Source organism: Bombina bombina, chromosome 1 (assembly GCF_027579735.1).
Source record: "Bombina bombina isolate aBomBom1 chromosome 1, aBomBom1.pri, whole genome shotgun sequence".
NCBI lineage: Eukaryota > Metazoa > Chordata > Amphibia > Anura > Bombinatoridae > Bombina > Bombina bombina.
In genome coordinates, this window is record NC_069499.1 from 51,008,407 (window position 1) to 51,036,028 (window position 27,622).

At 41.2% G+C, this 27,622-nt stretch overlaps 1 protein-coding gene across 1 annotated transcript in view; it reads right to left on the reverse strand.

The window, feature by feature from the left end:
- TSHR (thyroid stimulating hormone receptor) overlaps positions 1-8,765 on the reverse strand; it is a 141,153-nt gene extending 132,388 nt beyond the window's left edge. The window contains exon 1 of the mRNA XM_053705548.1: positions 8,551-8,765. Coding sequence (XP_053561523.1) covers positions 8,551-8,765 — 215 coding nt within the window. The remainder of the gene's footprint in view (positions 1-8,550) is intronic.
- Between the last annotated feature and the right edge of the window lie 18,857 nt (positions 8,766-27,622).

A 27,622-nucleotide genomic window follows, 5' to 3' on the forward strand; every position in this document is an offset into this window, starting at 1 on the left:
CAGGCACCAATCAGCAAGCCCTATCCAGGGCACTGAACAAAAAATAGGCCGGCTACAAAGCTTTCATTCCTGCCTTTTCAAATAAAGATAGCAAGAGAAAGAAGAAAAAATGATAATAAGAATAAATTAGAAAGCTGCTTTAAATTGCATGCTCTAGCTGAATCATGAAAGAAAAAATTTGGCTTCAGTATCCCTTTAGTATTTTTTAATTTTAGGTAATTGGGGTTAATTTAGCGGGTGTTAGGTTAGGGGGCTAAGTAATTAAATTAGTAATTTGCGTTGTGGGGGGGTTGGCGGTTTAGAGGTTAATACTAGTATGTGATGTTGGGGTTTGCGGATTTAAGGGGTTAATACTTTTATTAGGTAGATTGCAATGTGGGGGCATGGCAGATTAGGGGTTAATCACTTTATTAGGTAGTTTGTGATGTGGGGGTTGGTGGATTAGGGGTTAATATATTTTAATAGTTATTGCGGTGGGGGAGATGGCATTTGACAGGTAGATATTGCGCATGCGTTAGGTGTTAGAACTTTCAGAGAGTTACGGTGCTAATATATTGTGTGGCGAGGTGAAAATAGAATAAGAATTCTCCATTTTTGCCGCATAAGTCCTTGCGCTGAATATGTGATACCGATTTGCGACACGGTTCTATGTTAGTTTATGGGAGTAAAATTGGCGGGTGATGGGTGAAATACACGCACCGCATTTATATGCGGTGCCGTATATGTGATAGCAATATCAGACTAAAAACTGGTGTTGGTTATATGTAATCGCGCTCCTGATTGGTAAATTGGAGTAATAAATCAGAATTTAAATACAGATCATTCAAACGAACTTCAAGTAAGTGAAATATTAAGGTGAGCTCTTTTCTTTTTTTTGTATATGTTTTATTTTTTCAAAACCGTTTCAAACAGAAATATAAAAGTAAAGTTGTGGTAGTAACATCGCATCTTAAACATGGACTCAGTAGTTCAAGAAAGCTCAATTTGGAGTCCAGTCAAGATCGTTAGAGTACCACGTCCATATAACTCAAGTTCTTTTTTATTAAAGCTTTGTTCTTTGGTATCCCTTGTTGAAAAAGAATATACACATATCCTATACTAGCGGGAGCTAGCTGGTGATTGGTTCCTGCACACATTTGTCTCTTGTGATTGGCTAACTAGATGTGTTCAGCTAGCTGCCAGTAGTGCATTACTGTTCCTTCAGCAATGGATATCAAAAGAATGAATAAAATATGATAACAAAAGTAAATTGGAAAGTTGATTAAAATTGTATGTTTTATCTAAATCATGAAAGAAAATGTTGGAGTTTTCTTTCCCTTTAAGGACTTTGTGTAATTTGAAGGGGTTAGGTTTTGTGAAGAGGTTTTGCTTTTGTGGTGCTATCTGCTATGAGGGGAGAGCATGGAGGGTTAGATTTGGGAAGTATTTGCAATAGGGAAACAGATTGTGTACAGGTGTAGGATGGGAATTAGATGTTGTGGGCAACAGGTAAGGTTAGAGAGGAGACCAGCTTATACTTGACTGCAGTTTGGGTGATAAGGTCAGTTGCAGTAAGGGTTAACTATGCTGGAGGGTGATGGTTAGGGTTAATGAACCATAACCTCGGCACTTATATAATGCACAGCATACAAGACACTGGCTATGTATATAATGTACACTATTTACAAATGCTATTTTTTCTTTTCACTGCCAGTAGTTTTAATAACACAAACTAATGTTTCCTTCTTGAAAATAAAAGGTTAAGTAGGGAGGTTTGTTATCAGTAAGCTTTGTGCTTAACCCAGTCCATATGTGCCTGCAGATCAAAGGGACAGGATTGTTATCAGCCATTAGCGCCATCAACATGATGTCACCGGGCGTGTATGCTGCAGAATTTGGCTGACCTCTGGTGAGGCCGAACAGAACTCTCTCCCTGTTACACAGAGCTCTAGGGCAACATATGGAGCACTGTGACTGAGAGCTGAAAGTTTGTATAGTTTTCTGTGTTACAGGACGGTCTCTTGTCTGCATATCAAACAGCTCACTATACCCCTCTCTCCCAGCTCACTAGGCCCACTCCCACATCACTGTACCCCTCTCTCCCAGCTCACTAGGCCCACTCACACATCACTATACCCCTCTCTCCCAGCTCACTAGGCCCACTCCCACATCACTGTACCCCTCTCTCCCAGCTCACTAGGCCCACTCACACATCACTGTACCCCTCTCTCCCAGCTCACTATGCCCCTCTCTCCCAGCTCACTAGGCCCACTCACACATCACTGTACCCCTCTCTCCCAGCTCACTAGGCCCACTCACACATCACTATACCCCTCTCTCCCAGCTCACTAGGCCCACTCACACATCACTATACCCCTCTCTCCCAGCTCACTAGGCCCACTCACACATCACTGTACCCCTCTCTCCCAGCTCACTAGGCCCACTCACACATCACTATACCCCTCTCTCCCAGCTCACTAGGCCCACTCACACATCACTATACCCCTCTCTCCCAGCTCACTAGGCCCACTCACACATCACTATACCCCTCTCTCCCAGCTCACTAGGCCCACTCACACATCACTATACCCCTCTCCCCCAGCTCACTAGGCCCACTCACACATCACTATACCCCTCTCTCCCAGCTCACTAGGCCCACTCACACATCACTATACCCCTCTCTCCCAGCTCACTAGGCCCACTCACACATCACTATACCCCTCTCTCCCAGCTCACTAGGCCCACTCACACATCACTGTACCCCTCTCTCCCAGCTCACTAGGCCCACTCACACATCACTGTACCCCTCTCTCCCAGCTCACTAGGCCCACTCACACATCACTATACCCCTCTCTCCCAGCTCACTAGGCCCACTCACACATCACTGTACCCCTCTCTCCCAGCTCACTAGGCCCACTCACACATCACTATACCCCTCTCTCCCAGCTCACTAGGCCCACTCCCACATCACTGTACCCCTCTCTCCCAGCTCACTAGGCCCACTCACACATCACTATACCCCTCTCTCCCAGCTCACTAGGCCCACTCACACATTACTATACCCCTCTCTCCCAGCTCACTAGGCCCACTCACACATCACTATACCATACCTCCCAACACTTCAAAATTCAAAAGAGGGACACCCCCACCCCCCCCCCCACCCCCCGCGGCAAAAAAATTAAATGTGGTGGGCGGGGCTTAAAAAATCATAAGACCAAAGTAATATAAATAAAATTCTAAATAAAGTCATATATTTTAATACACAGGCAGCAAATCAAACACAAGCTCAAACCACTGGTATGGCTATGTGGGCTATGTATTTAACCCTTTTGAGTCTGGGCTAAAGTGCCTACATCGGAACAACTGTTCTTTAAAACTGCTCTCTGCATTCCCCATTAATATTCTAGATTCTGGCCTTTAAAGTCAGCAAAAATGCACAGTAGCACACTACATAGCATACACTTACACATGCAGATACACACACACTACATAGCATACACTTATACATGCAGACACACACACACACTACATAGTATACACTTATACATGCCGATACACACACACTACATAGCATACACATGCAGATACACACACTACATAGCATACACTTACACATGCAGATACACACACAAACTACATAGCATGCACTTACACATGAAGATACACACATACTACATAGCATACTCTTACACACAAAGATACACACGCACTACATGGCATACACTTATACAGGCAGCACACATATACATGCAGATACACAGACACTATATAGTATACACTTATACATGCAGACACACACTACATAGCATACACTTATACATGCAGATACACACTTATACATGCAGATACACATACACACATTACATAGCTTACATTTATACATGCAGACATACACACACTACATAGCATACACTTATACATGCAGATACACACTTATACATGCAGATACACATACAGACACTACATAGCTTACATTTATACATGCAGACACACACACACTACATAGCATAAACTTATACATACAGATACACACACACAGTTATGGATACAGATAGACACACACTACATCATATATGGGTATCTGTAATTCATTGTATGGGGTCCTGGGGTTGCTAAGCACATTAGCTGGCAGTCTGCGGCTGCCACTGTTTGTTACACTGTTCGTTACCCTGGTATTAGCACTGCTCATTGTATAAAACTGAAGGCATGCTAGTATTATCACCAGGGGTTAGACATCATCATTACCAGAGGTAGGTTAGAGAGGTCACCATTACCCGTGGTCAGAGTGTATACAGCCTTCTTACTCCTGCTTAACCCACACACCATTCATTTTCCACAGGGAATATAACAGGTATCTAACCCTGTGAGAGCAAAGCCAGCTGCTTCTGAGTATGGGCCCAACAGAATTTAAAAAAAATATATATTTTTTTTAATGCCTGGGGCAAATCGGGACAGATGGCTAGCAACCCGGGACAGGGGGACAGACCCCTAAAATCGGGACTGTCCCGCGAAAATCGGGACAGTTGGGGGGTATGCTATACCCCTCTGTCCCACCTCACTAGGCCCATTCACACATCACTATACCCCTCTCTCCCAGCTCACTAGGCCCACTCACACATCACTGTACCCCTCTCTACCACCTCACTAAGCCCACTCACACATCACTATAATCCTCTCTCACACCTCACTAGGCCCACTCACACATGACTATACCCCTCTCACACCTCACAAGGACCACTCACACATCACTATACCCCTCTCTCCCAGCTCGCTAGGCCCACTCACACATCACTATACCCCTCTCTCCCACACCTCACTAGGCCCACTCACACATTAATAAAACCTCTCTCTCACACCTCACTAGGCCCACTCACACATTAATAAAACCTCTCTCTCACACCTCACTATACCCCTCTTTCCCACCTCACTAGGCCCACTCACACATCACTATACCCCTCTCTGCCAGCTCACTAGGCCCACTCACACATCACTATACCCCTCTCTGCCAGCTCACTAGGCCCACTCACACATCACTATACCCCTCTCTCCCAGCTCACTAGGCCCACTCACACATTACTAAACCTCTCTCTCACACCTCACTAGGCCCACTCACACATCACTATACCCCTCTTTCCCAGCTCACTAGGCCCACTCACACATCAATATACCCCTATCTCCCACCTCACTAGGCCCACTCACACATCACTATACCCCTCTCTGCCAGCTCACTAGGCCCACTCACACATCACTATACCCCTCTCTGCCAGCTCACTAGGCCCACTCACACATCACTATACCCCTCTCTCACACCTCACTAGGCCCACTCACACATTACTAAACCTCTCTCTCACACCTCACTAGGCCCACTCACACATCACTATACCCCTCTCTCCCACATCACTATACCCCTCTCTCCCACCTCACTAGGCCCACTCACACATCACTGTACCCCTCTCACACAGCTCACTAGGCCCACTCAAACATCACTATACCCCTCTCTCTCACCTCACTAGACCCACTCACACATCACTATACCCCTCTCACACAGCTCACTAGGCCCACTCACACATCACTATACCCCTCTCTCCCAGCTCACTAGGCCCACTCACACATCACTATACCCCTCTCTCCCACATCACTATACCCCTCTCTCCCACCTCACTAGGCCCACTCACACATCACTGTACCCCTCTCACATAGCTCACTAGGCCCACTCAAACATCACTATACCCCTCTCTCTCACCTCACTAGGCCCACTCACACATCACTATACCCCTCTCACACAGCTCACTAGGCCCACTCACACATCACTATACCCCTCTTTCCCAGCTCACTAGGCCCACTCACACATCACTGTACCCCTTTCTCCCACCTCACTAGGCCCACTCACACATCACTATACCGCTTTCTCCCACCTCACTAGGCCCACTCACACATCACTATACCCCTCTCTCCCAGCTCACTAGGCCCACTCACACATCACTATACCCCTCTATCCCACCTCACTAGGCCCACTCACACATCACTATACCCCTCTCTCCTACCTCACTAGGCCTACTCACAAATCCCTGTACCCCTCTCTCCCACCTCACTAAGCCCACTCACACATCACTATAATCCTCTCTCACACCTCACTAGGCCCACTCACACATGACTATACCCCTCTCACAACTCACAAGGCCCACTCACATATCACTATAACCCTCTCTCACACCTCACTAGGCCCACTCACATATCACTATACCCCTCTCTCACACCTCTCTAGGCCCACTCACTCATCACTTTAACCCTCTATCACAGCTCACTAGGCCCATTCACACATTACTATACCCCTCTCTCACACCTCACTAGGCCCACTCACACATCACTATACCCCTCTCTCCCACCTCACTAGGCACACTCGCACATCACTATACCCCTCTCTCACAGGCGCTCACTAGGCACACTCACACATCACTATACCCCTCTCTCACACCTCACTACACCCACTCACACATCACTATAATCCTCTCTCCCAGCTCACTACACCCACTTACACATCACTATACCCCTCTCTCACAGCTCACTAGGCCCACTAACACAACAATGTTATGAGTTATTTACACATGGTGATAGTCCCAGGACTACATCAAAGTCTCTCCCTCCCTGGGTTCCTAACTTACAATCACACAATGCATGCCTTCAACCAAACACACTGAGATACAAACAAGCGTGGCGCAGGCCCTTTGTAATTTCTCTAGACATGCAAAATACGGAAATGGATTAAACTCTCAAACCAGACTGGGTACACATCCCATGACCTTGTAAATCTCACAGCCATGGGTGCTCACCAGCACTCACAGACAGCTGCACAGCTTCCAGAAACTCAGGCAGTTAACACCAGATAAGCCTGGGTGCAAAGTCCATAGGGAAAATTACAAAACAAAATTATTAACACAACACATAAAAAGTCTGGCACTCTCTTGCAAGCACACAGATAGATTAATAGCAAAATGGAACGTAGTTACAGCATTTGGCCATATATATTCTACGCCTCACTAGGAGATTAATTATTGGTATTGTCTCCTATTTACATTGATTTTCTACAGAGAATGCATTTCTTATTTACATTTTCAGTATGCAATTTAGGTGAAATTTCTACAGGCAAAATCAGCTATTTAAAAAAACAAAGAAAGGAAAATTAACGGTTTGCAAACAATTCCATACATTCCAGCAGGTAAAATGGACCATTGGAAACACATTAAAGGAGAGTACAACGCCCCTTTAATTTGGTTTGTAATTTAAAAAAAAAAAACATTTCCTTCTAAATACAGGGATAGTCCACAGCTGCTTTCATTACTTGTGGGAATACAGAACCTGGCCACCAGGAGGAGGCAAAGACACCCCAGCCAAAGGCTTAAATACCTCCCCCACTTCCATCATCCCCCAGTCATTCTTTGCCTTTCGTCACAGGAGGATGGCAGAGAAATGTCAGAAGATTTGGAGTAGTCTCTTATGGGGGGTAGTACCCTTCGGTATGGGACTGGAGTTTTAAGTAGTCTTGTCAGCCTCTCAGTGAGAGCATGGATGAAAGTTGGTCTGGAGATGCAGGGAAAGTCTTTCTGCAAAGCCATCCAGACTCATATTAACAGCTCCTTAAGCAATCAGCGTTGATGAGTTTCACTGCCTGCTTGCCTTTGTTCAAGTCCATGTCAGAGGCGCTGCTACAATCTGTCAAACTTGAAGGACTGTGTCGCTATTCCACGGCATAGATTCCGGTAAGATTGTTTCATTTTATACACATGTATAACGATAGAAGACAGGGTCACAGTGGGACTCCTTTATATTTATGGAATCAGAGGTAGAACCTCCAGGGTCAGAGTCTATGAACTTGAATCCTCCGTCTGGGGAGAACATAACGTTTAGATTTAGATTGGCATGCCTGCGTTTACTTCTGAGAGAGGTTTTGGCGATGTTAGAGGTTCCTAGTACTGATCTGTCAGTTGAATCTCAGTCCTCTAAATCGGATAACAATCTTGAATACGACGAGTGGAGAAGATTAGATTCCTATTCCTTATCATCTCGAGTTACATTTTGTTTTTTCTTCTCTTATTAGAATCCTAGTTCCGAGCTCTAGGTGGGATTGTGTGTGTGACAAGCTGGACCTGGTTTTGTTTACACTCTCCCTGTTTTTCAGTTAAATTTTTGGGCGTTGCCTATTTTTCCTTTGCATGCTATTCCGTTTTAGGACAGTTTACAGTTTTTAGAGCTCTGGGTGGTTATAGAAACTCGTATAAGACGTTTCGTCACATGGGATTTTGAGACTATCGACCAAATTGGTCGAGCTTGTTGTAGACTTCCGGTGGAAGCATTTAGATCTCTGTTCGGGGTAATGCTCCCGCGATAATTGTGAGACAATTTTTTAAGCCCCGGAACTTATATTATTTATTTTGTTTATCTCAGTTTTTCTAGCATTGCTGGAATTTGAGAATTTCTGTTAGCCTTTGAATGTTTTCACAGATGTGTCGTATCCTTGATGACAGGCTGGACCTGTTTTGGGTGCTAGTTGTTAAGTCTGTTCCTTCCCTTTACACAAAGGGAGTCCTTCTAGCTTCTGGCCCAGACTCTTTGGGTTCTTCTATACTAGAGTACAGGCTGGACCTGGCTTTACACTTCTTGGATGGGCGCTTGAGGGATCTCATGGATCTAGGAGCCCTAAAGATGGAGCTAGACTTTTTTTCTTTTGGGACTGTTTTCTCTTCTCTTGATTTTGTCTTTGGGAAGTTTTGGGTGACTTTTGGAGTCATGGTCCCGGTATCTATCGCCCTGTGGGAATAATTTCTTTCCACCTATCCCTCGTTTCCTCTTACGCTCTCATGGAGATGCAGCGTAGTGGTTAGATCCACCGCTTCTGAATCGGAAGGTTGTGACTTGGAACCCAGGTCAACTTCTGTGTTTTTTCTGCCAGACGGTGCGTCTGGAGTCTGCTAGCATCCCTAAGTGGAAGGTTATTCTGGGGCCTTCAGTCTGTGCTGTTTGACCATATTACTCATTGTTGGAATTGGTCTGATCCTAGCAAAGCTAGCGAGATGTGGGACTGATTGTTCCTTTTATGTTTCCTCAAGTTAGTATCACGGTTTAAGGGTCTCGCCTCTGTGGGTGTTGTTGCTGGGCGTCAGACTCCTATATTCCATGAGCAGATGCAAAAAATTGTTAGAGCCTAGCAGACAGGGCTATGTTCTTTTTGTGGCACATATTTGGTCCCTTGTCATCTATCATAGATGCGGAGGATCACCCTTGTAGGGAGGAGCTGGTGTGTTCTGGCTCTTTATTGGACTTTGGGAGTCTGTCTTTATTTTCCTTAGTATGAGCTGGGGAAGGGACTTCCTAGCGAGCGCTGGCTAGAGCAGTCTTTTTTGGGACAGATAGCTCTCTTAGCCTGATGAGTGCCTTTGTCGCATAGTATGCGGTAGGTGTGAGTTGAATCCAGCGACAGTCCTTGCTCCTTGATTGTGGGCTTGCAAGCAATTTTCGATTCCCTGATTGTTCTTCTGTTCCAGAGGATCATTGCACTATCAGGCGTTTTGTTCTTTTTGCTGGGGCACTGACTACTGTCAGGCCGGTACCTTTCTTGCTTCTTCTTGAAGCTTAGTCTCTTTTTTGGGGTGGCACCGGATTACTTTTTCTAACATGCAGGAAGGTTCTTTGAATCCTTTTTTAGTGATTTATTCCGTCTGTAGATGTTCTTCTACATGCCATTGCCCCTTTGTTATGATCTTACAAGACGTACTCCTTAGAGGAGTTTCCTTTGTTTAAGGTTGTTAAAGAGTTTGTTAGGGTTTTCTCCCTAGGATTGTTGCTTTAAATGTTATTCTCTTTTCTAAATGGAAAAGGGTTTTTCCCTTAGGGAATCTTGCCTTGATGGTCTTGGGACTTGCAGGATTGTTTGCCTTCTTCATTGTTACTGAAGGGGTGTTTTTTTTCCCTTGACTTTGGAGTCATTGGGTTCCTAGCCTCCTCAGAGGTTATGGCTCAGTTCAGGATCAGTGACGTCTTCTTGGTTTTCGGGCATGAGATCTTTATGGTTCTGATTGTTGGGCAGCTAACTGGTCCTCCAAACATTCTTTTTTTTTTTTTTTTTTTTTTTACTTCCGTTGCAGTAGCATTGGGAGAATAGGTTGGTTGCAGGCTGTGGTGACTTACCAGATCATTTCCTTTCCTTCGATAGAGGGAGAGTCCACAGCTCCCGCCCGTGTTCTCCGATGGGCGGCCCTAAATTTATTTTCTTTTCTTCTGGCACCTTTTTCACCCTGATATTTCTTCTACTGTTCCTTGTTCCCTCGGCAGAATGACTGGGGGATGAGGGAAGTGGGGGAGGTATTTAAGCCTTTGGCTGGGGTGTCTTTGCCTCCTCCTGGTGGCCAGGTTCTGTATTCCCACAAGTAATGAATGCAGTTGTGGACTCTCCCTGTATCGAAAGAAAGGAAATTATCTGGTAAGTCATAATTTATGTTTTTTGTGATGCTGGTATCTGTGACAGTCATTTCAATTGGGCTAATCTTGCCGCTGGCTGATCTGATGAGTACAAAACTTTTTAAATCTCAGCATTTTCAAGCAGTAGTTTTTCTTTGGAGAGATGTTAGCTTAACAAATATTTTTTTTTTATGAATCTAGGCCACTGGTTTTTAAACCTGTCCTCAGCCTCCATAACAGGCCAGATTTTCAGGATTACCTTGGGTGAGAGCAGGTTTACTAATCAGCTAATTATTTCACCTGTACTCTATTTCAGATATCCTCAAAATCTGGCCTGTTAGGGAGGCCTGAGGACACATTTGAAAACCAGCGCTCTTGACCAATGACATTACAGACTACTAAGGGCTAGATTATGTGTGGCACACTAACAGTTGCGAGTGAGCGATAAGGGGTTTATTGTGGCCCTTTGTGCGTGTAGTAATGCGAGTATTAAGAGTTAAAAGTAAACGCATTCGCTCAAGCTCAGTTGAATTTAACATGCGTTAAGTTAGCGCAACTTCAGAGCTCTGGTTACTCGAAACAAAAAAGTTGCAAAAAACACAGCAAAAACATTTCAAAGAAAAGTTACACTCATAATAACACTGTCTGATCAAAATGATTTTAAAACAAAAATTGCAATAAAAAGTTATAAGGGCTCAAATATATGAGGTCTCAGATGTTAGAGAAGATAAAAGACTGTAAAGGGCTTTAACATGGAGATACATACATACATATACGTACATGTCTAAATATGTATATGCATGTATATATGTGTGTACATATGTATTTATATGTGTATATATATATATATATTTATATGTGTATATATGTATTTATATGTTTATATATGTATTTATATGTGTATATATGTGTACATATGTATTTATATGTGTATATATGTATTTATATGTGTATATATGTATTTATATGTGTATATATATATATCTATATGTGTATATATGTATTTATATGTGTATATATGTATTTATATGTGTATATATGTATTTATATGTGTATATATGTATTTATATGTTTATATATGTATTTATATGTGTATATATGTGTACATATGTATTTATATGTGTATATATGTATTTATATGTGTATATATGTATTTATATGTGTATATATATATATATATATATATATATATATGTGTATATATGTATTTATATGTGTATATATGTATTTATATGTGTATATATGTATTTATATGTGTACATATGTATTTATATGTGTATATATGTGTATATATGTATTTATATGTGTATATATGTATTTATATATTTACAGGCATATATACACAATTACACATATTACACATAAATACATATGTACACACATATAGACATATATAAGTGGATTGGAGCCCTATACAGTTAAGTAGCTGAAAACATGTGAAATCATATGTATGCAATATTCATATTCAATAAAGGTTTTAACTATGTATTTACTGTAAATATTTCATATTTCAATGTTCGTCACATAGGAAAATATGTTCTAAGTATTTTTAAATAGATATTCCTATAAACATCTGTATATATCTATACCTATATACAATAATATATATACAGGGGTGAGATTACATATACGGTGCAGGCTTCAGCGCAAACGCTGAAACCCGCACTGCCCGTAATTTTACCTTGCACATCAGGGTATTACATAAAACCCCGCCGGCAGTTCATAAAGTGCCGTAAGTCTGATTAACTAGCGATGTCCAGAAATGAGCGTAAATTCAAATTTCTGGAGTCGCCAGTGACTTAAGGCACTTTAGAAACTGCCGGCGCCTAAGAAAATAAAAAAAAATATAAAATCCCCAGTAAATGTCTATCCCGCCTCCCAAAAATAAACCCGCCACGTAAAACCCCTATATCCGCAATCCCCCCTCAAAAAAAGAGAGCTAATTCCCTTTTAAGGGCAATGCCCAACAAATGCCCTTTTCAGGGCAATGGGTAGTTTTAGGGTTTTTAGTGTTACGTTCTTTTATTTGGAGGGGTTCGGTGGGTGAGGGTTTTACTGTTAGGGGGGGCTTTGTGTATTTTGTTGTAAAAGAGCTGATTATTATCTTGGGGCAATGCCCTGCAAAAAGGCCTTTTTAGGGCTACTGGTAGTTTATTAGAGTAGGGGGTGTTTTTATTTTGGGGGGGCTTTTTTATTTTCATAGGGATTAGGTATAATTTTCTTTTTTATTTTATGTAATCTTAGATTTTTTTTATTTTCTGTAATTGAAGCTTAAAGGGACAGTCTACACCAGAATTTTGATTAAACTGTCCCTTTAATTTATACTTAGTTTATTTGTATTTTTAAAGTGGTGTTTTTTATTTTAATTTAATAGTAACTTTAGTATTTTGTAAATTAGGTAATTTGGGTTCATTAAGGGGGTGTTAGGTTAGGGGGGGTTAGGTTAGGGGTTAGGTTTATTGCGTTGTGGGCTTTGGCTGTTTAGGGGTTAATACTTTAATAGGTTTATTGCGTTGTGGGTTAATGGCGGATTAGGGGTTAATAGTTTTAATAGGTAGTTTTGCGATGTTGGTGTTGGCTGATTTAGGGGTTAATAATTTATTTATTACTTGTAGTGTGGGTTTGATGGCGGATATAGGGGTTAATAGATTAATTAGGCGTATTGCATTGTGGGGGGGTTGTCGGTTTAAGGGTTAATACTTTTATAAGTTCGGATGTGGGTTTGATGGCAGATATAGGGGTTAATACACTTTATAAATTATTGTGGTGTGGGATTGAGGTTGACAGGTAGATAGATATTGCGCATGCGTTAGGTGTTAGTTTATTTTTGCAGGCATTTTCGGGAGTTACGGTGCTCCCATACTCAGCGCAAGGCTTGCTACAGCTGCCTTTTATGGCGAGGTGAAAATGGAGTAAGATTTCTCCATTTTCGACACGTAAGTCCTTGCGCTGAATATTGGATACCTATTTGCGACGCGGTCCCATGTTAGCTTATGGGAGTAAAAATTGTGGGCGACGGGTGACATATACGTGCCACATTTATATGCGGCGCTGTATATAGGATACCAAACCCGCGCAAAAACCAGCGTCGCCGGCTTTTGCGGGCGGCGCCGCATATGTGATTGAGCCCGCTATATATAGAAATATGTATTTATGGATAAATAGAACATATTCTTCTATGTGAAGAACATTGGAATTTGAAATATTAATATTTCATGTCAGTTTAGTGCACTTGAGAAAATGCAATTAGATGTGCATGACATGTTGGGTATTTTTTTATAGTTTTCGCACTCCATTGAAGTCTATGGGGTAATTAACAAATTAACGTGCTCGCGATATTCCTATTTTGGCTTTGTGCGCGCATCAGGCTGTCAACTTGCAATACGCATGCAACCCGACGTGTGCAACAAGCTTACTTTTAGCTGAGTTAACGCGCGTAATCTAATCTAAATGGCAGCAAAGTGTTAATATGACTTTGCCGCATTTGCTAAAACTCTGCCATACTTCACGTTTATATTTTGAGGTGCTGCCTTTAGATCAGCACCAACATTCAATAGCAAATCCTCTAGATGTGCTCTGTGTCAGCATCAGATCACCCAGAACAGGGCACCTGGCACATTCTACAGCTTCTACTTGTTATGAGAGAAGATTCCATGCTAACTGCCTGATTTTCCACAGGCAGCTCCAAGACGGAAGCTGGCTGTGTCAGACACTCTTAGGTTTCGTTAATTGCCCCCACAAGCCGCCAGGTTAGGGCCCGATATACATAACCCTTCTGCCGCATGTTTATTTTCATCTCCTCTCCTTCCACAAAGTTTTCATAGTGTTTCTGGTTAGAATAACATGGTCAGGCAATTAAGAAAAAATGTCTTCAGCTTCCTGCTAATGTTGCCTGTAATAAATTGTAGGCTACTCTGAATAGGAACTAGTTAAAGGCGATACACATGTATTTAACTCAGTGCTGTTTTTAGTAATTAAAGGAGAGGGGGAGACTGGTAAAGAGAACAAGATTATTCATCATAGTTTTTTTTAACTGACCTGGTTTTAAATATTATTATATTTTTCCAAATCAAAACATATCATTATGAACTATAAAATACAAATAAAACAACAGAATATAAATTAAAGTCTAATTTTACCCTCTACCATACAGTACATTGAAGTCATATACAGACAGATAGATAATAGACAGATATATAGATATGTAGGAAGGTAGATAGATAGATAGACATTAAACAATTTACTAATGTAATACAGAGTCTGAGAAATAGCCTAGGAATAAGTTAAAATCTTTACAAATAGAAATATACAACCACTGCAAGGAACCAGAGTCTAATATGAAGACCCTACATTTCTAAAGTGCCTCTTTAGATTGATTTAGGTATCAAAATGTAAAGTTTTGTTATATAGTTGCACTAAAACCTGAAGAAAAAAACATTGCAGCAAGAAAATATAAAGTTGCACAGACAAAATAAAAAATAAAAATGAAAGAACAAGGTGGCCAATTTAAAGAACATACACTGTCAGTCTAGATTAAATTCTTAAAGGGACATCAAACCAAACTTTTTAACCTTGATTCAGAGCACACAATCTTATACAACTTTCCAATTTATGTCTATTGTCAATTTTGAACAGGACAGATCGGTAAGCCAATAATAAGAGGTATGTTTGTGCAGCTAGCTCCCGAGCCTACCTAGGTATGCTTTTTAAACAAAGGATACCAAGAGAACAAAGAAAATTAGATGATAGAAGTAAATTGGAAAGTTGTTTAAAATTGTATGCTCTATCTGAATCATGAAAGAAAATATTTGGGTTTCATGTCCCTTTAAATGGGCATGATATTCAAAGTTTTTTTTGTTCCATCTAAAAGAGAATGTATTAAAGTGCAATGTTGTTGGTTTTTGTTTTAATGTATGTCCCTATGCTAAATGAACTAACTTTTTCCTGTTGGATTTGTCCGTTCAGCCAGTGAGCAATATATAACTATGTATTAGATTCTCTTACTTAATCCTTTTTTATGTAAAAAATATTTCTTACGGTGGTGAGAGTCCACAATTCCTTACTGTTGGGAATTCTTCACCTGGCCACAAGGAGGAGGAAGACACCCTACTCCAAAAGTTTAAATATTCCTCATTCTTCCCTGACCCTCCCAGTATTTCTTTGCCTAGTCTAGGAGAAGGCGAAGACAGAAGTTTTCAGGATTTTATTTGAGAAAAGCAGGGATTTTAATCCAATTTTCCATCATAAGGTAAATCTTGGAAGAGAGGGCTATAGGAGAGTACTGGTTGTGCAATGTAAATCTTCGTGCAGGACTAGTAGACACAAGCCCAACACAGACATCGCTGGGATAGTTCCTGTAGCCGCCTGCTGTTTGGCCATGAAGTTGTGCTCTCTTAGTATATCTTCTACTGGCATTCACAGTACAGAATGGGCTCTCTACTGTATCTTCAGAACTATCATCTGGATAAGAGCAGTAGAGGGGACATTTGCTGGGTAAGTACCTACATGTCTCACACAGCCCACAGGCTACAAGGGTACAGTTACTATATAGCCAGATCATAGCAGGTGGGCACACTAGGAGATACAGCAGGTTGGCACACTAGTAGACACAGCAGGTTGGCACACTAGGAGATACAGCTGTTTGGCACACTAGTATACACAGCAGGTTGGCACATTAGTAGACACAGCAGGTTGGCACACTAGTAGATACAGCAGGTTGGTACACTAGGAGACACAGCAGGTGGGCACACTAGTAGACACAGCAGGTTGGCACACTAGTAGATACAGCAGGTTGGCACATTAGGAGACGCAGCAGGTTGGCACACTTGGAGATACAGCAGGTTGACACACTAGTAGACACAGCAGGTTGGCACACTAGGAGATACAGCAGGTTTGCACACTAGTAGACACAGCAAGTTGGCACACTAGGATATACAGCAGGTTGGCACACTAGTAGACACAGCAGGTTGGCACACTAGGAGATACAGCAGGTGGCACACTAGGAGATACAGCAGGTTGGCACACTAGTAGACACAACAGGTTGGCACACTAGGAGACACAGCAGGTGGCACACTAGGAGACACAGCAGGTGGTACACTAGTAGACACAGCAGGTTGGCACACTAGGAGATACAGCAGGTTGGCACACTAGTAGACACAGCAGGTTGGCACACTAGGAGATACAGCAGGTTGGCACACTAGTAGACACATCAGATTGGCACACTAGGAGATACAGCAGATGGGCACACTAGGAGATACAGCAGGTTGGCACACTAGGAGACACAACAGGTGGGCACACTAGGAGATACAGCAGGTTGGCACACTAGGAGATACAGCAGGTTAACACACTAGGAGACACAGCAGGTGGCACACTAGTAGACACAGCAGGTTGGCACACTAGGAGACACAGCAGGTTGGCACACTAGGAGATACAGCAGGTTGGCACACTAGTAGACACAACAGGTTGGCACACTAGGAGACACAGCAGGGTGGCACACTAGGAGACACAGCAGGTGGCACACTAGGAGACACAGCAGGTTGGCATACTAGTAGACACAACAGGTTGGAATACTAGGAGACACAGCAGGTGGCACACTAGGAGACAGAGCAGGTTGGCACACTAGTAGACACAGCCGGTTGGCACACTAGGAGACACACTGTAATGCTCGTGGGAAATTCCACTATCAGACCAAACTTTGCCAGTAGTCTTCTTATCCCGGCGTCAAGTCGAATGATAGGAAATATCCCAGAGCAGAGAGAGAGTTTGTAAAATGAGGTAAGCAGTACTCACAGCAGGCAGGGCAGTACTCAGCAGAAACAGGAAGGTAATCCAGCAGTATGGCAGTTCAGGGGTAAAAAAAAATAGAAGGACCGGGAACAGGCAGGAGTCAGCAACAAAAGGATATCCAACAGTATAACAGTTCAGGGGTAAACCAATAGAATGGTCAGACAGGCAGAGTTTATCAACAGTTAAGCATTCCAGCAATGCAGAGGTTAAGGCAAAGCAGATTAGTCAAAACAGGCAGAGTTCATCAACATTAAAGCAGTCCAGCAATTCAGGGGTTAATGCAAGTAGAGTAGTCAAAACAGGCAGAGTTCGTCAACGGTAAAGCAATCCAGCAATTCAGGGGTTAAGGCAAGCAGAGTAGTCAAAACAGGCAGATTTCATTAACGGTAAAGCAATCCAGCAATTTAGGGGTTAAGGCAAGCAGCGTAGTCAAACAGGCAGAGTTCATCAACAGTTAAGCAATCCAGCAATAAAGAGTTTAAGGCAAGCAGCATAGTCAAACAGGCAGAGTTCAGCAACAGTTAAGCAGTTCAGCAATTCAGGGGTCAAGGCAAGCAGAGTAGTCAAAAGAGGCAGAGTTCATCAACAGTGAATCAATACAGCAATTTAGCATACAGATATACAGCACCCAGGAGCACAAGAAGTAACACCTATACTTGGGCACAGGTCAGAGAGACTGAGGCCTTTACATAGGTAAGACGGGGCGGGTGGTGATGATGTCATCCCCGTGTTGCAGTTACACTATCCCTAGCAACAGGAGGAGTGCCTGTGTTCATGGCAACGGCCACAACAGAGCAGAGGAGCAGCGTGACATAGTAGGTTAGCACACTAGTAGACACAGCAGGTTGGCACACTAGGAGACACAGTAGGTTAGCACACTAGTAGACACAGCAGGTTGGCACACTAGGAGACACAGTAGGTTAGCACACTAAGAGACACAGCAGGTTGGCAGTGGCACACTAGGCAACACAGTAGGTTAGCACACTAAGAGACACAGCAGGTTGGCACAATGAGAGACAGCAGGTTAGCACACTAGGAGACACAGAAAGGTAGCACACTAGGAGACACAGTAGGTTAGCACACTAATAGACACAGCAGGTTAGAACACTAGTAGACACAGTAGGTTGGCACACTAGTAGACACAGTAGGTTAGCGCACTAGTAGACACAGTAGTTAAGTGCACTAGTAGACACAGTAGGTTGGCACACTAGTAGACACAGTAGATTAACACACTAGTAGACACACAAATTGGCACACTAGTAGATACAGCAGGTTGCCACACTAGGAGACACAGTAGGTTAGCACACTAGTAGACACAGCAGGTTGGCACACTAGGAGACACAGTAAGCTGGCACACTAGGAGACACAGAGGTTAGCACACTAGTAGACACAGCAGGTTGGCACACTAGGAGACAGTCTTGTACAGAGCTAGGACTGGTTTTTACAGCAGATGGTCATCAGTGTAGACTGTTTGTGCACATTTCCATTCACCCGTGGGTCATGTTGTGTTGTCTCATTGACATTTTATTGTGTATTTCACTACTATGGGGCTTATGCACCTTTATTAGATATCAGACATTGGATTGCATTGTTATTTTATCACAAGAAGCTTGATTGTCTTCCAGACATTTAACATTTGTTCAGGCCTCGGTTAGAATCAAACCAGGTCTCAAGCCAATTTATCCTCTGGGGAATTTGAATTTGGTTCTCAGGGTTGCTAATCTCTTTACTTTGAACCTATGAATACATTGGGCCTCCAGTTGTTATCCAGGAAAGTTTTATTTCTGATAGCCATTTCATCAGCTAAGCTAGTCTCTAAGTTAGCGACTCTGTATCTGTTTTTTTTTTCATCAGGACAGTTTGATTTAATGTACTTTGTCCATTTTCTTGGTTATGGTAGTTTATTCAGAGAATTTTACTCTCAAACTTGTAGTTCCTTCTTTGTGTCCAAATCTGAAATCTTTAAAGGAGAGATTGTTACACAATCTGGATATAGTCAGGACATTGAAGTCTTTCTTCAAGCTACAGATGTCTTTAGGCAATATCCATTTTGTTCTTTTAGTTTCAGATAAACATAAGGGTCAGAGGGCAACTTCTGTTACTTTAGTCATGGTTGAAGGGTCTAATTGATGGAGCTAACTTGGAGGCAGGATAGTTGCCACCTTTATGTATTAAAGCTCAGGCAACTCGTTGGGTACCTATTTCTTGGGCTTTCAAGAATGGGGTAATCTGTAGAGCAAGTTTGCAAGGCTGCAGCATGGTTGTTTTTATATACTCTCTCTGTATTTTATAACTTTGAGGTATCGGCCTTGACTAAGGCAGCTTTTGGCAGGAAGATTCCTAAGGCTTTGTTTCCTGGTAAATAGGTGACTGACATTTTTCCTTTTATCCCACCCAATTTTTTGGTGGACTCCACAGCTTGGGTATTAGTTCCCAACAGTAATCATGGGCTCTCACCACCAATTTCTATACAATGATTAAAATAATATGCATTATACATGAAAATGCATATTGTTTAAACATTGTATAGAAATGTATAGCAAAGACATGATATAGATGTAGGCATTCTGTGGGAGTTAGCTGGGCGTTCCAGGGGAGTGACCTTCATTTTGACTGGAATGCATCGCCAGTAGTGTGATATATTCCAGTCTCTGAAGTGCATGTTATGTGTAAGGACCTTTTCAGTGGCGAGACTTTCCAGCATGAGGCATGTAGAGTAGGTTGAGTTACAGTTTGGTTACGTATGTATTATTTTAAATGTTATTACACAGAAACCATTTTTGGTTTCAGTGAGCATACTGTCTGTGCTGTGGAGGAACACTTTAAATACACTCCCGCTGAATGTGCCAAAAAGTGGCGATCTTGGCTAATTTTTACTGAAGCCGCAGTCCCTATTCCATCCTACGGGAGACACATCGCCACTCTCCGTCGCAATTTGAATATATTGTCAGACCGACAGACTGCGACCCTGGTGAACCCATACAGGCAGCTTCTTGTCGGTCTGTCAATGTTTTGAATATCGGGGCCTCAGACTGACTGAAATTATGAGGTTTTTTTTAAGTGAGTTGCTGGCTCTTTGGATAAAATACATACAGTTGTAACCAGACTGTAACTAATAGTTACAAAATGCAAACTGAATTGTTCCGTTGTACATTTGATGAACAGAAAATTATTGCAATGAGTAAGATTATGGAGATTTGAGTCTTTCATATTTCTAGTGATGATAAATTCTCCTTATCTTGAAATAAGAAACCCTCAGACATTTGACTATCAGTACAATACAAAATTAAAATGCCCCTGTTTTTTGGGAGCATTACTATTTGTAAAATAGTAAATCTGTTTTGACACAATAATTGGATAAATTACCCCCAAGCAGGGCTGGATTGGCCTACCAGGATACCAGGAGATTTCCCGGTGGGCTGCAGAAGTTGGGTCTGGAAAGCTACAATTTAAAGGGGGATTAATGGATGCAATTGGGTTGTAGGGTGCCTTTATGACATCAATCTGGCATTTTTATTTAATACAAAGTAATAAAATTTAATACTAAGGAAGGAGTATCCCAGTAATCCCCTTTGAGAAAAATGGGGCATGGGCATTTTACCTACTCAACGGAAAATAGGGCTAGTCTTAATATTTTTCCAGGGCTGCTTTTTATTCTCAGTCCGGCCCTGCCCCCAAGTCAAGTAAGTTTGAGAAATTAACAAGAATGCCTGTTCCTTCAGAGAAGATGAGGACTCTGGCATACAGCCGGCCACTGAATTCTCTTACAAGAAGCATTAGGTGACATTGAAGACTACTGGAATGACTAGATGATGCTAAAGAAGAGGATAGATGTCCTCAATCAATAGAAAAGAGCCTCATTTTGCGGGTTAATAAGATTATTAATGGTTTCAAGCAATAAAAGGGATAGTAAACATCTGTGTTGCTATAAAATACCAGCCAAGTCTTAACTTTTTTTTTAAAACAAATAACTTGCAGAATACTGCAATTAGCTTTTTTTTTATAGCCAAATTCCACCTACTATTTTCCTTATTTGGATGAGACAATCGGGGCTTTAATTGTAAGACAAGAAGGCTACTATATATTAGTATAGAGTGAATTGTTTTGCAGTTGTTAGCATGTTATATACAAATCTCAAGGTGTTTACTGTCCCTTTAACCATTATTACTGGAATGAAGATTACAGTGGGAGGGGTTAACTGATGGCGGACTTTATACTAGAAGCATGGGTCATGGCTATAGTTAATTTTAGCGAGCATTTGCAAATGTGGCTAGTTATGGGGTAACTGTAGCCGTGGGGGTGGGGGGGTGTGGGGGGGGGTAATGTAGAGTTCATTGTTGCCTCACATGGGCACAGCTGGGGAAAAGACTTAGAGAGTAGGTACTTGCATTTAGAAGGTGTTGTTGGTAGAGAAGAATTCATTTTAAGGGAATTCTTGCTGTTAAGAACATACTAGGTTAGATATTATTATGGGGGGGTTCTGGTAGTGAGGGGTTAATTATACAAGGGTGTCTTGCCATGGGGAAGTGCATTGTGTTGAGGGTTATTTCAGCAGAAGGGCTAATTCATTTAAACTGCCAGAAACTGGTGCTGGAACCCATTGCTACATAATACATGGCAGGTATTTGCAGCAATGTAAGGATACGTGCTATGCTTCTATAGATGGATGGAGTGTGCCTTATCTCTGTAGTGTGATGAGTTAGTATCACCTGAAGTCATATTTTAACATAACATATTGGCATCTATTTATCAAGCCGTCAACCGCAAATACGCTGGAATTCCGCAGCGTATTTGTGGCGAACCTGATTGCCCTTAGTTATCAAACCCTACAAACCGGCAAAAGTAGAATTTGGTGACGTAACATACGATCCGCCAGACTCAGTACGATACAGATCGATGCTTACGTCACAATCTGACTACTTTTGGAAGTTATCAAATACCTACCAGGTACGCTCGCCACTATTCTGGCCCAGCGTACCTGGTTTTCAATCCGCCACCCTGGTTACAATTACACCTAACACTACACTATAATTAAATTAATTCCCTAAATTATCTACAATTAAATAAAATTAAATAACATTATCTAAAGTACAAAAAATAACAAACACTAAATTACAGAAAATAATAAAATAATTACAAGATTTTTAAACTAATTACACCTAATCTAATCCCCCTAACAAAATAAAAAAAGTCCCCCAAAATAAATAAAAAACCCTACCCTACACTAAATTACAAATAGCCCTTAAAAGGGCCTTTTGCGGGGCATTGCCCCAAAGTAATCAGCTCTTTTACCTGTAAATAAAAATGACAACCCCCCCAACATTAAAACCCACCACCCACACAACCAACCCTACTCTAAAACCCACCCAATCCCCCCTTAATAAAACCTAGCACTAACCCCTTGAAGATCACCCTACCTTGAGAAGTCTTCACCCAACCGGGCCGAAGTCCTCAACAAAGCCGGGCAAAGTGGTCTTTCAGACGGGCAGAAGTCTTCATCCAAGCCGGGCAGAAGAGGTCCTCTACACGGGCAGAAGTCTTCATCCAGACGTCATCTTCTATCTTCATCCATCCGGCGGAGCGGCTCTATCTTCAAGACATCCGACGCAGAGCATCCTCTTCATCCGGAGTCTTCTTCAACAATGACGAGTCCTTTAAGTGATGTCATCCAAGATGGCATCCCTTCAATTCCGATTGGCTGATAGAATTCTATCAGCCAATTGGAATTAAGGTAGGAAAAATCCTATTGGCTGATGCAATCAGCCAATAGGATTGAAGTTCAATCCTATTGGCTGATCCAATCAGCCAAAATGATTGAGCTTGCATTCTATTGGCTGTTCCAATCAGCCAATAGAATGTAAGCTCAATCCTATTGGCTGATTGCATCAGCCAATAGGATTTTTCCTACCTTAATTCCGATTGGCTGATAGAATTCTATCAGCCAATCGGAATTGAAGGGACAGCATCTTGGATGACGTCAATTAAAGGACCCGTCATTGTTGACGAAGTCTCCGGATGAAGAGGATGCTGCGCGTCGGATATCTTGAAGATGGAGCCGCTCCGTGCCGGAAGGATGAAGATAGAAGATGCCGTCTGGATGAAGACTTCTGCCCGTCTGGAGGACCTCTTCTGCCCGGCTTAGATGAAGACTTCTGCCCGTCTGGAGGACCACTTCGACCGGTTTCATTGAGGATTTCGGCCCGGTTGGGTGAAGACTTCTCACGGTAGGGTGATTTTCAAAGGGTTAGTGTTAGGGTTCATTAAGGGGGGATTGGGTGGGTTTTAGAGTAGGGTTGGTTGTGTGGGTGGTGGGTTTTAATGTTGGGGGGGTTGTAATTTTTATTTACAGGTAAAAGAGCTGATTGCTTTGGGGCAATGCCCCGCAAAAGGCCCTTTTAAGGGCTATTTGTAATTTAGTGTAGGATAGGGCTTTTTTTATTTTGGGGGGATTTTTTATTTTGTTAGGGGGATTAGATTAGGTGTAATTAGTTTAAAAATCTTGTAATTATTTTATTATTTTCTGTAATTTAGTGTTTGTTATTTTTTGTACTTTAGATCATTTTATTTAATTGTATTTAATTGTAGTTAATTTAGGGAATTAATTTAATTATAGTGTAGTGTTAGGTGTAATTGTAACTTAGGTTAGGTTTTATTTTTCAGGTATATTTGTATTTATTTTAACTAGGAAGTTATTAAATAGTTAATAACTATTTAATAACTATTCTACCTAGTTAAAATAAATACAAAGTTGCCTGTAAAATAAAAATAAACCCTAAGATAGCTACAATGTAACTATTAGTTATATTGTAGCTATCTTAGGGTTTATTTTACAGGTAAGTATTTAGTTTTAAATAGGAATGATGTATTTAATGCTAGGAATATTTATTTATATTTATTTAAATTATATTTAAGTTAGGGGGTGTTAGGGTTAGACTTAGATTTATGGGTTAATAAATTTAATATAGTGGCGGCGGTGTTTGGGGGCAGATTAGGGGTTAATAAGTATAATGTAGCTGGTGGCGGTGTAGGGGGGGCAGATTAGGGGTTAATAAATATAATGTAGGTGGTGGCGGTGTACGGGGGGCAGATTAGGGGTTAATAAATATAATGTAGGTGGCGGTGGGCTCTGGGAGCGGCGGTTTAGGGGTTAAACACTTTATTTAGTTGCGGTGGGCTCCGGGAGCGCCGGTTTAGGGGTTAAACACTTTATTTAGTTGTGACGGGGTCCATGAGTGGCGGTTTAGGGGTTAATACATTTATTAGCGTTGCGGTGGGCTCCGGGAGCGGCGGTATAGGGGTAAAACAGTATAGTATAGTGTGGGTGTTTAGTGACAGGGTACCAAGAAAGCTGTAAAAAAGCCGAAGAGCAGCGAGATCGATGACTGTTAGTTAACAACAGTCCGCTGCTCATCGCCCCGTACTTGATGCACGGCTTTTTGACAGCTTTTTTGGTCATTTTGGAGAACGTATTCAGGTCCACGGCAGCGATGTTAGGCGATCTTAGGCGAGTGTATTGGTGCCATCGAATGCAGGTAAGTTGACAACTTGATAAATAGATGCCATTGACTTAAAATGAAAAACAACTTTGTGTTAATTAGATTCTTACAATTGTACCCTTGTGTAAGCTATTGTGTGTATTGTGTATGGATAAAGTGTGTATGTGTTCCTTTGCCTTTAAAGGGACAGTCTAGTCAAAAATAAACTTTCATGATTCAGATAGGGCATGTCATTTTAAACAACTTTCCAATTTACTTTTATCATCAAATTTGCTTTGTTCTCTTCGTATTCTTTGTTGAAAGCTAAACATAGGTAGGCTCATATGCTAATTTATAAGCCCTTAAAGGCCATCTCTTGTCTCAATGCATTTTTACAGTTTTTTACAGCTAAAGGGCGTTAGTTCATGGGTGCCATATAGATAACTTTGTGCTCACACACATGGAGTTACCTAGGAGTCAGCACAGATTGGCTAAAATGTAAGTCTGTCAAAAGAACTAAAATAAGAGGCAGTCTGCAGAGGCTTAGATACAAGGTAATCACAGAGGTAAAAAGTATATTAATATCACTGTCTTGGTTATGCAAAACTGGGGAATGGGTAATAAAGGGATTATCTATCTTTTAAAACAATAATAATTCTGGTGTAGACTGTCCCTTTCAATGCGTAGTTAAAGCTTTATTTTTGTGACAGACACACAATTCTCAAGATCTCCTGAATATCTCTCTCACAGCATTCTACATTCTGTACTAGCAGCACCTAGTCTGTGACCTCAGAATTAAATGGAAACCTTGTTGCTGTCAGGCATTCAGCGGCTAAAGATCTTGAACCTTGTAGAAGAGTTCTTCAGATACACAAGTGCTGTGGGTTCGGAAATACAAATCTCTTTCCTTGGTAAACAAATTAGGAAACATTAACAATGGATCTGAATTGCTAGATATCCGGCTCAGGTACTCATATATTTATAGGCTGTTTTTTCCCATTCGTGATAACAAGTACCAAAATATCACAAACAAGGAAAATGAAATAAATGTGATATGATAAGAAAAACCCAAGAAAATGTGTTATATATGGTGCCATTAATATATGTAAAACCGTGAAAATTAATAAATATAGGTAAAGTTCGTATAAGGATATGTATAATCTTCCTGGCACTCTTCAGTCTTCTGTGTGGTCTCTTTTGATCCTCATAAAAAAGAAGAAGAAATATGCCACATAGCGTAATTCTGTAACTTTGTTGCAATACAAAACTTGTGTCTGTGCGAATGGTTACTCACATGCGGTGGAGCTATAACCAAGCTCAGGTAAAAGCGCACACCCACTTTTATACTGTTGGGTAAACAGATTCTTGTACCGGTTGTTCAGATTAATGAATTTATTAAAATACAATATATAAAATATATAAAATAGCGTCACCAGACCTGCTTACATCACCTCATGTAATAAGTTTTAGGCAATACAATGTAGTAATTGCTCAATATGAGCTTAACAGGTTACTAGAAACCGCGGTAAGGAGTGTAGAAACTGAACCACACAACCTCCCCCAGAAAGTGTCTTGATAAACTTTATTGCGAAGCGTACGTTGGATTTATTGTTCTCTGGCGCCTTCCATAATACCTGCACACCAATAAGAAGAGCAACAGCTACTGGACTTTCTGGGGGAGGTTGTGTGGTTCAGTTTCTACACTCCTTACCGCGGTTTCTAGTAACCTGTTAAGCTCATATTGAGCAATTACTACATTGTATTGCCTAAAACTTATTACATGAGGTGATGTAAGCAGGTCTGGTGACGCTATTTTATATATTTTATATATTGTATTTTAATAAATTCATTAATCTGAACAACCGGTACAAGAATCTGTTTACCCAACAGTATAAAAGTGGGTGTGCGCTTTTACCTGAGCTTGGTTATAGCTCCACCGCATGTGAGTAACCATTCGCACAGACACAAGTTTTGTATTGCAACAAAGTTACAGAATTACGCTATGTGGCATATTTCTTCTTCTTTTTTATGAGGATCAAAAGAGACCACACAGAAGACTGAAGAGTGCCAGGAAGATTATACATATCCTTATACGAACTTTACCTATATTTATTAATTTTCACGGTTTTACATATATTAATGGCACCATATATATAACACATTTTCTTGGGTTTTTCTTATCATATCACATTTATTTCATTTGTTTTTTCCCATTCACCAGTTCTCCTGAAACAAATTTGCTTAATAAAATAATAAAACAAATTATTGAACAAAAAGGTCAGTAATAAACGCAAAAATAAAAAAAGGTAGGACATTTCAAAGCTGTATAGCTCTTAAAGTGAATGTAAATTTGGATGCTAAAGTGCCCGGTTTTTAAAAATTCGATTAAAAACAGGGTCACTTTAATTCATCAAAATCACGGCGTTGAATAAGACACTGATTCCCCAGGGGGGAAGCCGTGATTGGAGGATGACCGATCCATCATTTCTGACGACCGGGGGAAGCTGGAGCGGCTGTCAAGTTTAAAAGGTAAATATTTTTTCACGAGTGAAATGTAAATTTTGATGAATTAAAGTGCCCCTGTTTTTAATCGAATTTTTAAAAACCGTGCACTTTAGCATCAAAATTTACATTCACTTTAAGAGCTATACAGCTTTGAAATTTTCTACCTTTTTTTTATTTTGCATGTAAGACAGAGACGTACGAATGATTAAAGGGATACTAAACCCAATTGTTTTAGTTCATGATTCAGATAGAGCAGCAATTTTAATTAAATTAATAATAAATCTATTATTAATTCTTCTTTGTTCTCTTGCTTACCTGATAAATTTATTTCTTTTTTGACACGATGAGTCCACGGATCATCTAATTACTACTGGGAATATCACTCCTGCTCAGCAGGAGGCGGCAAAGAACACCACAGCAAAGCT